The sequence below is a fragment of the Fulmarus glacialis genome, unplaced genomic scaffold (assembly GCF_000690835.1).
Source record: "Fulmarus glacialis isolate BGI_N327 unplaced genomic scaffold, ASM69083v1 scaffold11653, whole genome shotgun sequence".
In the NCBI taxonomy this organism is placed as follows: Eukaryota; Metazoa; Chordata; class Aves; order Procellariiformes; family Procellariidae; genus Fulmarus; species Fulmarus glacialis.
Genome location: NW_009201075.1, coordinates 13,160 through 26,535, shown reverse-complemented (window position 1 = coordinate 26,535; position 13,376 = coordinate 13,160). Strand labels below are relative to the sequence as shown.

At 41.1% G+C, this 13,376-nt stretch overlaps 1 protein-coding gene across 1 annotated transcript in view; it reads right to left on the bottom strand.

The window, feature by feature from the left end:
* The window catches only part of DDHD1 (DDHD domain containing 1), a gene marked incomplete at its 5' end in the record, with an annotated part of 51,198 nt that extends 39,147 nt beyond the window's left edge, over nt 1-12,051 (bottom strand). The window contains 2 exons of the mRNA XM_009573814.1: nt 8,525-8,557; nt 11,878-12,051. Coding sequence (XP_009572109.1) covers nt 8,525-8,557; nt 11,878-12,051 — 207 coding nt within the window. The remainder of the gene's footprint in view (nt 1-8,524; nt 8,558-11,877) is intronic.
* Nucleotides 12,052-13,376: the final 1,325 nt, after the last annotated feature.

Here is a 13,376-nt window from a genome sequence, read left to right as displayed (position 1 = left end):
AGCAGCAGAAAGACTCAATCACTGCAAAACAGTGGCTGCATGACTTTCAAAGGCATCATGCACTCCAGTGCAGTATTTTGCAGAAGTTTGGATAACACTTCCAGGGTGTCTATCTTACCAACCAGGAGTAGACACAGTCCTTTAAAAGTTAACAAGAGTCACCTGGGTCAAAACAAACCATGCTGGGTGATCTACCTTGGCACTCTGTTTTGAAATCCCACGGGATGCACTGTTTAAAAAGTCTGCCTGAGGATCAATGGACCCGTTCCACAGACCAACCCACCCTCTTATTGAGGTGGGGTGAGATTTTTGTCTCCCCTTTTAAAATTTATATAAACATTGGGATGCCTGTTCATCTTCAGACCCTGAATGTGATGTCCACCAGTGGAACAAAAATCCCCTAGTAAGGGAAAATCTGTCACCCTGAGCTCCAGACCCTCTTGGTGTGCAAGAATACCCCTTCAAAATAGGAGTGACACCCCACTTGGTGACTATGGTTGTGTGCTCTTTATCCTTATATAAGCATCTGTCCCAGCGATGATGACGTCTGGGGAGAGAGAAATGGTACACCCTTGCAGATTTGCATGGCAGAAACCCAACTGAGAGAAGAGCTGCCTAGCTGAGATCAATCACAGGGATAAATGATCCACAAGCCATGTGTGCATGCATATCTAGGCAGAGACAGTGGTTCTCTGTCATTATGCACCGGAGATACCCTTTAGGTAAAAAAAACCCTGCAATAAGGTACCTCTTCATGAGTGCCAAGACTGCACTGAGGACTGTGAAGAGATTCTCAAGACTCTCAAGAGCCCAACCAAAAGGAGCTTCCGCTGGTGACAGTCCCAGGCTGTGTTAATAGTGAGGCAGGGAACAAAAAAAGTGTCTTTGGAGAGGATTTGATAGCAGTCTGAAAATAAGCATCCTAAAAAACCCCAAAAATACGCAAACTGTGCTTTCCAGGTACAGGACAACAAGGGCTGCCATCGCTGTTTTGAACACAAGGAGGAGAAAGTTATGTTTTCCTGAAGATGATGAGATAACGTGATTTACATTCTCTTTTCAGAACAAGCGGTGACTGTTCTATAAACCTCTTGCATGCTGCAGAGGTGGTCAAACTGACAACTCAGGAGCTGTTCATACCGAGAGATGTCACAGAGTGTCAGGCAGTCACCAAGGCATGTCGTAGCGTGGCTGAGGAAGCCAAGTCGCAGAATTCAGGTTAGGCGGTGGGTATGGCATAGGGGAATGCTCTTCGTGTTCATTCCTCTGCCTTCTGGGTCCTTCAGGAGCACGCCTTCTACGTTTATGGATTCCCTCCAGGGCACCAGGCTAGGATGTTGCTGAGCTTCACCGAGATCTGACTGCAGCTATGGCATCTCTGAACGGCAGGTACGGAAGATGAAGGGTCTCCCGTCAAACCACGGGACAGGAATCTCCCTGTGGATCAGACTTCTTGCAGCTTTGTTTCCACATGAACTACTCCTCTGACACTGACGACATGCACAGCTTTCTTAGTAGGCCTCTCCATAGGTGCATCTTCCCCAGCTGCAGAAAACCCTAGGTATTCTGCACACTGCTTAGTTTTCTAGTTTGGGATTAATGGCCAAGCCCATAGAAACGAGACCAAGTTTTGGTTTCCTTTGTAGCCAGAAACTAGAAATGAAACTTTTTTCAGGAATACCAACCACGACAGACACTTAGAGTATGAGTAGGTAGAAGGCACAACCCCACTGTAGCTAGACAGTAGCGAGCAAGCCATGCAAAACCAAGGAGAGAAGCATAGGGGAAGGGAGAGGGATCAAGAAGGGAGTTCTTTCAGCTGAAGAAATCAACGGTTACTATCACACAAACCTCCAGTTTCACCAAGACAGATGAACACAGAAGGAAAAATCCCTCTAAAAAGTTTAAATATGAAAAATGAAGAGGTAAACAAAATATAAAAATACATATTCCTAAAGTCTTGAAGAACCTGATCTCAGTGAGACTGCAGAAACTCATCTTGAGTCAAAATAACCGCAGAGTAACTGAGGAGCAGAAAGCCTGCACTATTTTTTTATGCTCGTAGCACAAAACCCGTGGAGAAGCTGGGGGTGGGCGCGCTGCAGGCGCGCTGCTAGTGCAGACATCCTCCCAGCTCAAGTGCTTGAGGAGCCGGACGCCTCCAGGAGTAAGTGCAGACAGACAGGCACTTGAACATCGCATTTCATGGGGTCAACAGTTTAAAATTAAATACCTTTTAAGGTAAGCACCTGGTTTTTACTTGATACTTTCATCCACCTGCCAAGACCAAAGCATGGGGTGATTCTCTTTTACCAGAGTTTGATTATGCTCAAGTCAAAATCAATCTAGAGGAAAGCATCTTTGAAGTGCTAAAAGCTAATATTATCTCCATCTCCTCCACAAAGGTACTGTCACTCCAGTCAGGCCTAAAGACCAGAGGAGGGATACATACTGTCTGAAAACCTTTCCTGCCTTCTTTTTTTCAGGGATTTTAAAATAAATCAGTAAGCATTAGTTTCTGCACAAAACCCTGCCACATCATACACACAGCTGAGAGCATAATTTGTTCACTATTGTTCTTTCTTAAACAACTCTGAAGTTCTGGTATGTAAACCTGAGGTACAGCTGCAGATTTTAAAACCTTTTTTTATTTATTTAAAAAACAAATGCAAAGCCATTAAAAAGGCAATTGCTCTTAATTAAATTGGGCTGTTTCACATTGCCGTCATTTTTATATTGCACTTCACCACCTCTCAATTCATCAATGTCACGATTTGTTATATAAGCACCTACTTTAATTTTTTAATTCAAGCACATTCATTACCACAACGGAACATAATTTGGAGAAAAAAATATACAAAATAATTTCAAAATTACAATCACAAAATAAAAGGCAGAAGTCCTTTCTTACTGCTCAGGACAGCAGTTACATTTATTCACCTTTAACAGACTTGAGTTCCACGTGTCAGAAGAGGCAGGAAAAAGTTTACTATTAAATGCTTTGATTTCAGGCATTTTCATTTGGACCCAATTATAGAAAAATATAACTAAAGGAAGTCAAAAGGCAAACATTTATGCAGGTCAAAATAAATTCTCGTACGCTACAATATCCCCAGGAGCTAAAAGAAAATATGGTATGACAAGAATAACTCTAAACCTACCATGTGCATTTACATTTTAAATCAAGGGTGCAGTTTTCAGAATTCTAGCTCCACAATCACTGAAGTCAGTAAAAGTTTAATCACTACTGGCTTTATCGGTGGCAGAGAAAGACTAGTGACAAGTACTTTTGAGCCTTCTGCAATCATTAATGGCTCCTGTAAGATCTACTCCCACTTTCTGAAACAAATTTGCACAGTATCAGCTGCTGCAAAGTTCCAAGTTGTTTTCTGCAACACAGCAGCCTTTATCACGTATTCTGTAGAGCTTCCCCTTTTTATATTGTATGTCCAAAGTCTCATTTAATTCCAGTACTCACACAAAAGCTGCAGTAAAAATATTTTACAACATGAAATTAAAGATGCATGCATTATCCAAAAAGTGGCAAAAAAAATTCCTTCTCTGACATTATTTATCTTATACCAGGCCTGCTGTGACTCTAAAGAAGTTGCTTTTAGTTTACTGAAAAAGCCAGACCACGTATAAAGAGTGTAAGAAGCAAACGTTTACAGTTTTCATCACAGTCACAGATAATTATAGTAAGGATTACTGCATGATACTGTTAGCATCTACTTTTCTCTAAGATTCACAACACTTCTACTTTTCTTCTAAGATCTATGATGCTTTTTCCTTCCCTTTTGAAGGAAATGGCATGAATACAGCTCAAGAAACTGAAGCATGTAAATCTAACACATTTAACTGATATATGCAAACTAGAATTCAAAGCTTCCTAAGCCAGGAGTACTACAAAAAAGAAATCTACAGTTACTGTACCTTGGGAACGCTTTCGCTTAAGACATGCAGCATCTGAATTCTCCTTATATCCTCTCCATTTGAACAAAGAAGGGAGGGAGAAGGGAGGGAGGTAGTAGAGAACTAAAAGTAAAAACACTGAGCTTCAAAGTAAAATTTTTAAAACGGGTGTCATTTTTTTCATTAGCATTACCATTTTTAGAAAAGAAAAGTTGGCACATTTTCTGAAAAAGTATATACACTTAAAACTGGTTTTAAGCAAAAGTGTCAGGTCACATTAGCCAAATTCAATTTCTTCACTCTTCATAAACAGTTATGACATCACAACAAAGCTTCATAAAAGACAGCTGGAACACAGTGTAATCAGACTCACTGACTGCCTTTGCATTTACACGTACAAAAGCATAAACGCTCTATTTGTACAGGGTAGAACACAGTAACCCTTCTTAAGTATACGCTAAACATTTAGAAAAAAAACCAACTCAATTTTAAGCACAGCTCTATTATTTTCCCCAAAGAGTGTAAGAGGATCATTAAAAGTTAGATTAGACAAAATATCCTTCTGTTATCCTGTTCTGTAAGTCTTCAAGAAGCTGCCTTCCACGGTGAAATGCAACAGCATGCACGCGTTGCCTCTGAGCTTCCCCTTGAAGGTAAGGCAAGTCCATAACTTCTGTTAGACTTTCAATTGTGTTACTGCACTCCTCGTGAGAATATTGAAATATTGCACAGCAGTCCAAAAGATTCTTTTTCAGGGACTTAAGATATTGATGCTGTGTGATTATGGAAGAAATACTTTAAGGTAAGTGAAAGCTGCTGCTAAGGAACTTTAAAGTTATGTGAGCAGGAAGAAGCTGCTCTTGGCGCTTACACAACTTGTATTCGCTCTTAACTCGGTTATGACGGGTACCTCTGATACTTCTGCGGGGGTTCCTCAGCAAGGCTGAAAGTGAAGTCCTACAAATCTACATCTTCTGTGTTACTGCTCTGTGGGCCCTCGCTCATACAAATAGTCTCAATTTCAAAATGTTTTAGCCTCAAAAACCTGACATAGTCAAGAAAGTGTATTTAAATCCAATGAGAAATCAAGAGGCTGCAGCCTGGCTTCTGAATCCACAAAGTCATTAAGCTGTGATTACCTGAAATCAGTTATCCTGCGGGAGAGCGGGGAGAAATGCAACTGAACGACATCTTCCCTTACAAACACCAGGAATAGTTAAAACTCTATGATCCAGTAACTTATGCCAGTACAAGAGAGTGATATTCCTTGTGGAAAGGGCTTTTACTGCTGGTCCAGGATCACACTTCTTCACGCCCTCAGCTAACAGCTCTGTCAGCAGATGCCTTAATACAGATGCAAGTCAAGTATATTACTGTTGCACGTCAGTCTTCTGGAGGAGAGGAAAATTAGGCTCAGAGCTACTGCACTTGGAACTTGATGAAATAATTTAGTCTACAGAATAGTTTACTGGCTATGGCAACTCAAGAAGAATATACACAGAAAATTCAAGTAAAGTATAAGAAAAAAAAAAAAATCTTTTTTATGGTGAGGTGATAAAACACTGGTACGAATTGCCCAGAGAGGTTGTGAAGTCTCTGTCATTTCCCACTGGAAACATCCCGAGCAACCTGCTCTCGTTGACTCTGCAGCTTTGAGCAGGGAGGTTGGAGTAGATCATCTCCAGAGATCCCTTCTGATCTGCAAGACTGATTCTATGAATATGACTTTCCCCTCTAAAGGTTAACTTAGCCAGCTGTGACAAAAATTCATTGTTAATATAAATTTTTTATGAACAGAGACAATTTTACTTGAAATCTAAGGCAAAACAAATCAACTATTCCAAATGCAACTTTTATAGTTTTTGTGGCATCTAACCATATGCTGCAAATCCGTAAGAAAAACCAATAAACTTATGCAGTTTCAAAATCAACGCATTTCAAAATTTCCTTCTGATTCCGACTCACTGGATTTTTTCTACCTTTTTTTATCATCTATCACAGAATCATAGACTTGATCACAGAATAATTTCTGTTGAGGGGACTGCTGGGGTTCGTCTGCTCCAACCCCTCACACAGAGCAGGATCAACTTTTCAGTTGGATCCAATTTCAAATTTGGATCAGGTTGCTCGGGCGATTTCCAGCTGAATTTCAAGCATCTCTCTGTGCAAATACAATAAACGATGTCTTATCCCTCTCTTACTATCACATATATTAAGGTTTCAGCTTCACTCCACCCTAATTAAACGAATATACCTAAAAAAGATGATGGAGCAGCAGATGATAGGTACTCAACTGTATTTATAATAGTAACAGCTAACCAAGTACTCTTAAAGCAGAGATAGCAAACCTTAAAGCTGTTAGAGGATATTATTTATACCGGGGACCAGTTTATGATGTACCCTTTGAACCACTGCTCAGTGGTCTCAAATAGAAGAATCAGAATTAGCCCTCATGCTGGCCCAAAGCAGTGGGAAGTATCACCTCCCGCTACCTCCCCCGGGCACGCTGAGCACTTGCTGTTCCTGCTCTGCTGTTTGGCACCATCGCCGCTATTCGGAAGGCAAGAGATGGCAGTTTTACCATGTACCAGGCAGCCGTGGGTCCCACAGATTGAACCTCCAGCTGAAATGTCGGACTGTGGGACAAGAGCCGCTCATCCATCCTTGACCGCTTCCCTGCAGCTGAAGCGGTGGGCACCTGCCCGCTAACAGCTCCTCCGTGCTCGAGGAACTCACAGCAAGGGATATATGGGCTTCGGCCCCAGAGCAAGAGAGAAAAATCAACACTGAAGTAGCGACATTGACCCTCCATCGAGAAGCTCTTGGTCTGAACATCACTGCCTTTGTTATGGTTAAATACAGTTAGCAAAATATCTAGTCTGAGAACCCTGAAGAACCTGCTGTGACCTCGGTTCATGGTCTTTTTTATCTTACTGACTTTGTATTACTGAAATCGCTTGAGAACACTGCTCCTTTGATAGACTACTTTAGATAGGTCCTGAACTCACTGTCTGCCTAAGTATGCGCAAAAAGCAGTTTCTAAATCTTATGTTATTCTGTAAGTTTTAAGCTTATTGACTGCTAAAAAGGTATTATGATACCCTGTTTGTATTCCTTTCAAAATTATTTCATCTGAAATATTGCTTCAAAGAACAAACGTTAAACTTAGGTCTTTCTCAGAAATATTTACAGATTTTACAGTCGTAATATATTTAAGTGTAATCACTAGGTGTATGCAGTACAAGGAAGATCAGTATTTCTGCAGAAAGGCAGAGTTATAAACCATTCTCAGTGTGATCAAATAAACAACCCAGATATTTCCGTATTTTAAGGGTTGAAGTTTGTATCATTTAAAATTTTGAACTTAAGAATTTAGATCAAAACACCACTTTGCATCTTGTGTTGATATTAATTTACATATGTTAAGTTTGAAGAATGAATCTTCCCTAAGAAAGACAAGCAAAGCCAATATACAAAAAAGCCTAGTTTACCTGGATGCAAAAAACCAAGTACTGGACAAACGAATTTGAGGGCCCCAAAAAACTCCAACATTGTCTACCTATTGAGGGAGTGGCAGAACAACAAATCAGTCCTAGGAGCCCACATATACTGCTACAGCAGTGCAGTTTCTCATTTAGGGGTTTAAGGTATCATCAGACTCGATTGTTTTTAGCAAAGACTTGCATGGCAAACGTCAAGCTCTACTCCTCAATACAACTATAAAATGACAATGTGATGACTCTCACTTTGCTCAAAAAAAATTATGTAAAATTACTTTATGACAAGACAGAAGATGCCTTCCTGAACCTGCCGCTATGCTGATTTGCATTTGTGCAAATTTGTGATTTGCATTAAGTCAAATCCAGGCTGCAGACATGCAGTTTCACAACAAAGCAGTCGAAACGCAGCCAAACCCCTAATTCCTCATCCTAAGTGTGGTTTCCTCCTGCAGCCATATCGGTTACTCTGTCCTAAAAGGCAGAATAGCAACATCCTTTCCTGCATCTATCAACAACAAAATGAACTATTTACACTGAAAAATGTATGTGGAATTTGGCCAGGATCAAAGCAGACTCCAGGCTGACAAGATGTGAAACAGAGTGCGGTGAAGCCATGGAGGAGATGGGTTATGCCCTGGCAGGATTTGCGTCCACCGGCACTCCAGCAGCATTCGTCTGGCCTGGCTTTAGGCACCTCGGGGAGGCAGAGCTCCCTGCGGAGTTGATGAAGAGAGAGGCTCATGCCCGCGGCATCCCTCCCCGACATGCACACATTCTGCCTGGTCTGTGGCGGTCTGCGGAGCCAACACCTCCTACGGATGCTGCACTTCAGAGATCACCAGTCAGGGTGGCTGGCCTTTTACAAGTGTTACAGGTGCCAACACATTAAGAACCAAACCGAAATCTCAGAAATATGACTAATTTCTGCAAGCAGCAGGCAGAGCTCTGGTAGCTGGGAATCCCACCTATGAACTCCTTACAGGACATAACCTTCTTGGAGACAAATCCAAGTCAACTGGGTATTGCAAAATTAAAGGTCGCATTAATCTGCTTGGACAGTCCTAAGAACTGAAGTGCCTCATGTCTGCATTCTGCCGTAACAAATAATTTACCTGAGAAAGTCACGCCACTGCCGAGACCAACAGCTCAGCAGACCACTGAAGAGGATCAGACACCAAGGGGAGCCAGGGACATTAGGCAGCATAAACACAGTTCATTTTGCAAGGCACGAAATTAAATACTTTAAAGGGTGAAAATCAAAATGCCACTACGGGCAGTTTGCTCAGAGGCATCTCCCACGGAAGCAGTCGTCTCCAGGCTGCCCCATGGGAAACAGAACTTGAGAAATCGTTCACCTAAACACTGCCATGTGCTGTTCTGTTACCTTCAGCATTTACAGCCTCCTGTGGTCCCAAACAACACTGGAAGGTAGCATGGGTGTTATGTTACTTATAGGCCACAGGTTGGAGATCCCTATTCTGAAACATTTTGCACTTTTGGAGGAAGGTTTGCTTGGATTAACATTTTAATAATGAGCCATGTATTCATCGACCGCCTATCACCAACAAAAGCCCGGGATAAAGCTTAGTTATTTCCTTGTTAACATGCTACAATCCAGGAGCAAAATTAATAAATCAAATCACTGGAGTGGGAAATCGTTTTTCTAGATGTAAGCTACTCTCCTAAAGTGTATCCCAAAACTAAAGATACGAGGAAAGAAGAGGGAAGCTGCATGCTGAGCTACCCTTCACAGGTCATGTACATAGTGCGCACTGTCAGTTTTTGCAAAGACGAACTCATCTGTAGGGATGACCCCAGGCGCAGACGGGAAGCAGCACCACTTGCCCTGTGCTTAAAGAGGGCGATTCCATTGCCAGGAACGCACTGGGCAGGCTGCGCAAAAGCTGAGGGCGCTAAACACCGAGTAGACTTGCTAGCAATTCTGTTTCCTTCATGAAAAGATTTCAGAGGACAATAAAATAAATAAATAAGATTAAATTGCAAATAAATTGTCAGCTGAGTCTTGGATGCTAAGTTCCAGGTTATCATATGTTGCCCCGAGTTAGCAGGCTGAATAAGCCAAAATTATCCAGAAGAGGAGCAGCGAAGTGGAACTTGCTCCTAACTTTTCAGCCTACTGCCACCGTTTAGAGCATGGCTGGGTCAAATCAAGAGCTGACAGGTTTGCCTACTGCATATCAACAAGATGCTTGTTGACCAGCTAGTTTTTCGTTATTTATGATGCAAACTGGCATTTTCATATAAAAAAGTAATTATGTCTAAGTACTAAGACACTGTTACAGCAGATCGTCTTAATTTTGCTGAGGAATTAGATGAAATTGCTAGTTTTTCATCATTTACAATGCTTTATCATAGCATTGCTAATCGTGACTTCACCTCTCAATGATATTTACAGATCTATTCTAACTTTCACTAGTCTTAAGTAACAGCTACCTGTAAACCTTGATGGGACCAAAATATGTTTCATACAGGATGCAATTACAAAAAATTGTAGCAACAAATTGTAGCATTTAAGAAATTTATAAACAGCATTCAGCACTTCTCCAACTAATTTACTTCATCTGTGATAATAGAAGTAAAGCTTCTCCCAGTGCCATGTGCAGATGGCAATCATGGATGCCAGCTGATCAGAGATGTATTGAGAGGCACATTATAATGACAAAACCACTTTTCACACTTACTGTTAGCTATAATTTTCCTGCAACTCTATCACTACAAAAAAAATCTATTGAAAGTTATTGGTGACTTTACACGTATTCCATTTTGAAGTGACTGCATACATAGCTTTTTTTTTTTAACTTTCGTTTTAGAAAAGGCACTGGTATCTGAATTTGGATTTTCTTTTTCTGATCTTTTATGTTTTTGTAAATATCAGGCATTGCATCTTTCTCACCACTCTCCCCAATCTCTCCTACCTTAAATCTGAAAATTTCTGCTCCACAGACCAGACTTTTTCTGAAAAAACAATGAACTCCCTTCCTTACTCAGTAAGGAGAATCCAAGTACAACTGAAGCCATCCTTCCTTCCTTCCATCAGAAGTTAAGCTACCAAAGGCTGGAAGCACTCAGCAGCCATAAAGATGCGCTTTCCAAGTAAAAGCATAGCATCCTACCACAAACAGCACTGCACTCTCAGCCGGGCTACAGCTGTACTAACAAAGCTGAGCTTTGTACCAGTACACTGGAACAATTAATCAGTACAAGCACACAGAAATACAGGTGGAAGTGCCTTTCAAAAGGGCGGTTGTACTGGCACAGTGCTGTGGCTCAGGGGTCACACCATTTTATGCACCTACCTGACAGAGCTGTTAAAGCAGAAGACTGTACTGCAGGCTTGGCCAGAGGAAAAGATCTTTTAAAGTGATATAAATAGAAAAAAAATATTCACAGAGTCCTCGCTAGCCTTGAGGGGAGTTAGAAACTTTAACTACTCTCTGCACTGTTGAAAAATCTCTCCAAGGCAACAAATGCTATTCTGGTTTTCCTTACAGTAATCACAGAAGAACCCTGAATACTGCCTTGCTTCTAATTTATTAACAAGCTTTTACTTGTGTGGTCATGTAGTTCACACATGAGAACTCCTCCATGCTCATGGCCAAAACACAGCCACTCCTACATTCTGTAGCTGTTTTGTACACAGTTGTAGTTTAAAGACTTTAAAGTTGCTTTATAAAGAATAACACAACCCAAACCCTAATAAAATATATTGTGAGGCCTCTGTACTTGCAGCTCTTGGTTTGTAGATTGTTTATCAAGTGACAACCAACAAACAGAAGTGAAGTGTGAAAACCAAAAATACTGAACTTTTGCTGTGCTGCACTTAAGCCTGATCAATCAATTCAACTGCACACATTAAATAACAGATGAGTAATTTCAGAAGGCTATGCATTCGTCTGAGATTCGCAAGAATACTAACTGAATGTCCTCAGCCTGGTCATTAAAATGTAAGGACTTCCAAAACAGAATGAATGCTCAAGATTTACTGTAGCTGAAAACTACTTTAATGAAGTCACAGCCTGAACTAGAATGGAAAATGAAATGTGACCTGTAAAACTGTTACTCCCTTTAGGGCAGAATTAGGAATGCTGGCTGGAGAGCTAATAGCCACTTTGCATTTGGACACTGACTCTTCTTGTCCCATCAAGAGATTTCAGTTTGAAGTGAGATTTCAAACACAATTAAAAGATATGAAACACAAAGCAAAATGGGAACAAGAAGTTTATCCATGAATACAATTTTTACAGTGTTCATCAAATGTGCTGCAGCAGGAAATGCTACAACAGCAAGATGCACTGAAAAATGGGAGAGCAAACTGATGCCTATAACAATGTTCCCCACTACATAAGATGGAAAACCATCACAGATCACATTCTTAAACTTAAGAAAAACAGACCCCAACTGTCCAGAGAACATACTATAAAAATAGTGATCTAAACAATCTTACCCTCCTTCCCATCAACAGGTTTTGATACTTCCATATCAAAGCTCTCTTGCAGCTGCTGGCCTTTGAAGCGGTTGAGGTGCTCCTCTTCTATTAGGTTACTTTCCTCCTCTTCCAGAGGTTGCCATGTACCATCGATAAACCACTGTCCACGCATTACAGGGATCTTTTCTGTTTCTGAAAATCAAACAAGAGGAGGGGTTTTTTTATGCAACAAATCACAAACTGACAGCAGATAAGAGGTTAAGAGAACTCCCTTTGGTGTTTCGATGAAAAAGTTACACTCCTGCTGCTGGGACCCCTAACAAGATAACCACAAACGCCTCGAGAAACACCACCACCTTTTCCCACGGGGCTGAAATGAGTAGTGAAGGTAGTGTTAATCTACAAAGAGCTGGGGTGATGAGGCCAAGTTTTCAGAGTGTGTGTGAGGATGTGAGAGATGGACAAAAAGATGCAGATTCTGCAAAATTTAAGGGTTCACTTCAAACAACAGGCCAACTTCAATGGGCTATACTCCTCTCTACCCAGTTGCCTTGTACTTTCAAAAAATTAGGAATTTTGTGAGACTCATGCTCCTATATAAAGTTTGACTGGTAACAAGCACTGGTTTCAAAGTTATCAAGAGGATGCAGTGTGAGAAGATACAAAACCACTGACGCTTACCCTTACTGCAGAGAGCCTTGTTTCCTTTGGGAATTGGCACTTACAATAACCCAGATTACACATCAATTAGCATAAAGGGTGATTTTGAAAAGAAAAGTTTTTTTTATTAAAATCAGTCTTTCACCGCGGGCTGTTTTCGGTCACTGCCATTCTAGTTTCAGTTTCAGCACTCCAAATGAGGAAGCTGGGTGCCCAGCATTTGCTGTTCACGTGACAAAAGAGAAGTCTAAAAACGTGTCCTAGTGTCTATTCTTCATCAAACTGTGCTTGATGCCGACACTAACTACTGGGGCTGCAGGGAGCAAGACTTCTCCCCTTATATCTACCCCTGCAAGCAAGCTGAGACAATAATATCCATTGTGGCTCAGCTCAGATTTTCTCCTCCTACACCTAGAAAATCAAGAAGGAGAAATACTGTGTGTGCCTGTGCTCCACAAGCCTGTAAGACCCCAACCTCCAGCCTCATGGGACCAGCACGGATACAGCTCTGCTGCAATCAGACCACTGACCTCCAGCGCATGCTGTATATTGCATATGTACAGAAAGACTCAGCGCAATGCAAACATCTCATGTGTGTGCATACTAACCGCACAAGTTTAGCTCCCCAAAACAGCTAAGAACTCAACCACAAAAGGAGAGACTCAAAACAGGAGAAGGGGGAAAAAACCAGGCTTTACGACTCAAAGATCTGTTCCTATCTGGAAGGTGGGAAAAAAGCTGGTAAGGACAGCTTAGGAAAAAAAAAAAACCTATAAATGCAAAGAAACAGTAAAGTAAAATTAGGTAAAAACCAAACAAACAAAAAACTATAGAAAGCACGAATATTTCAGAGTTAC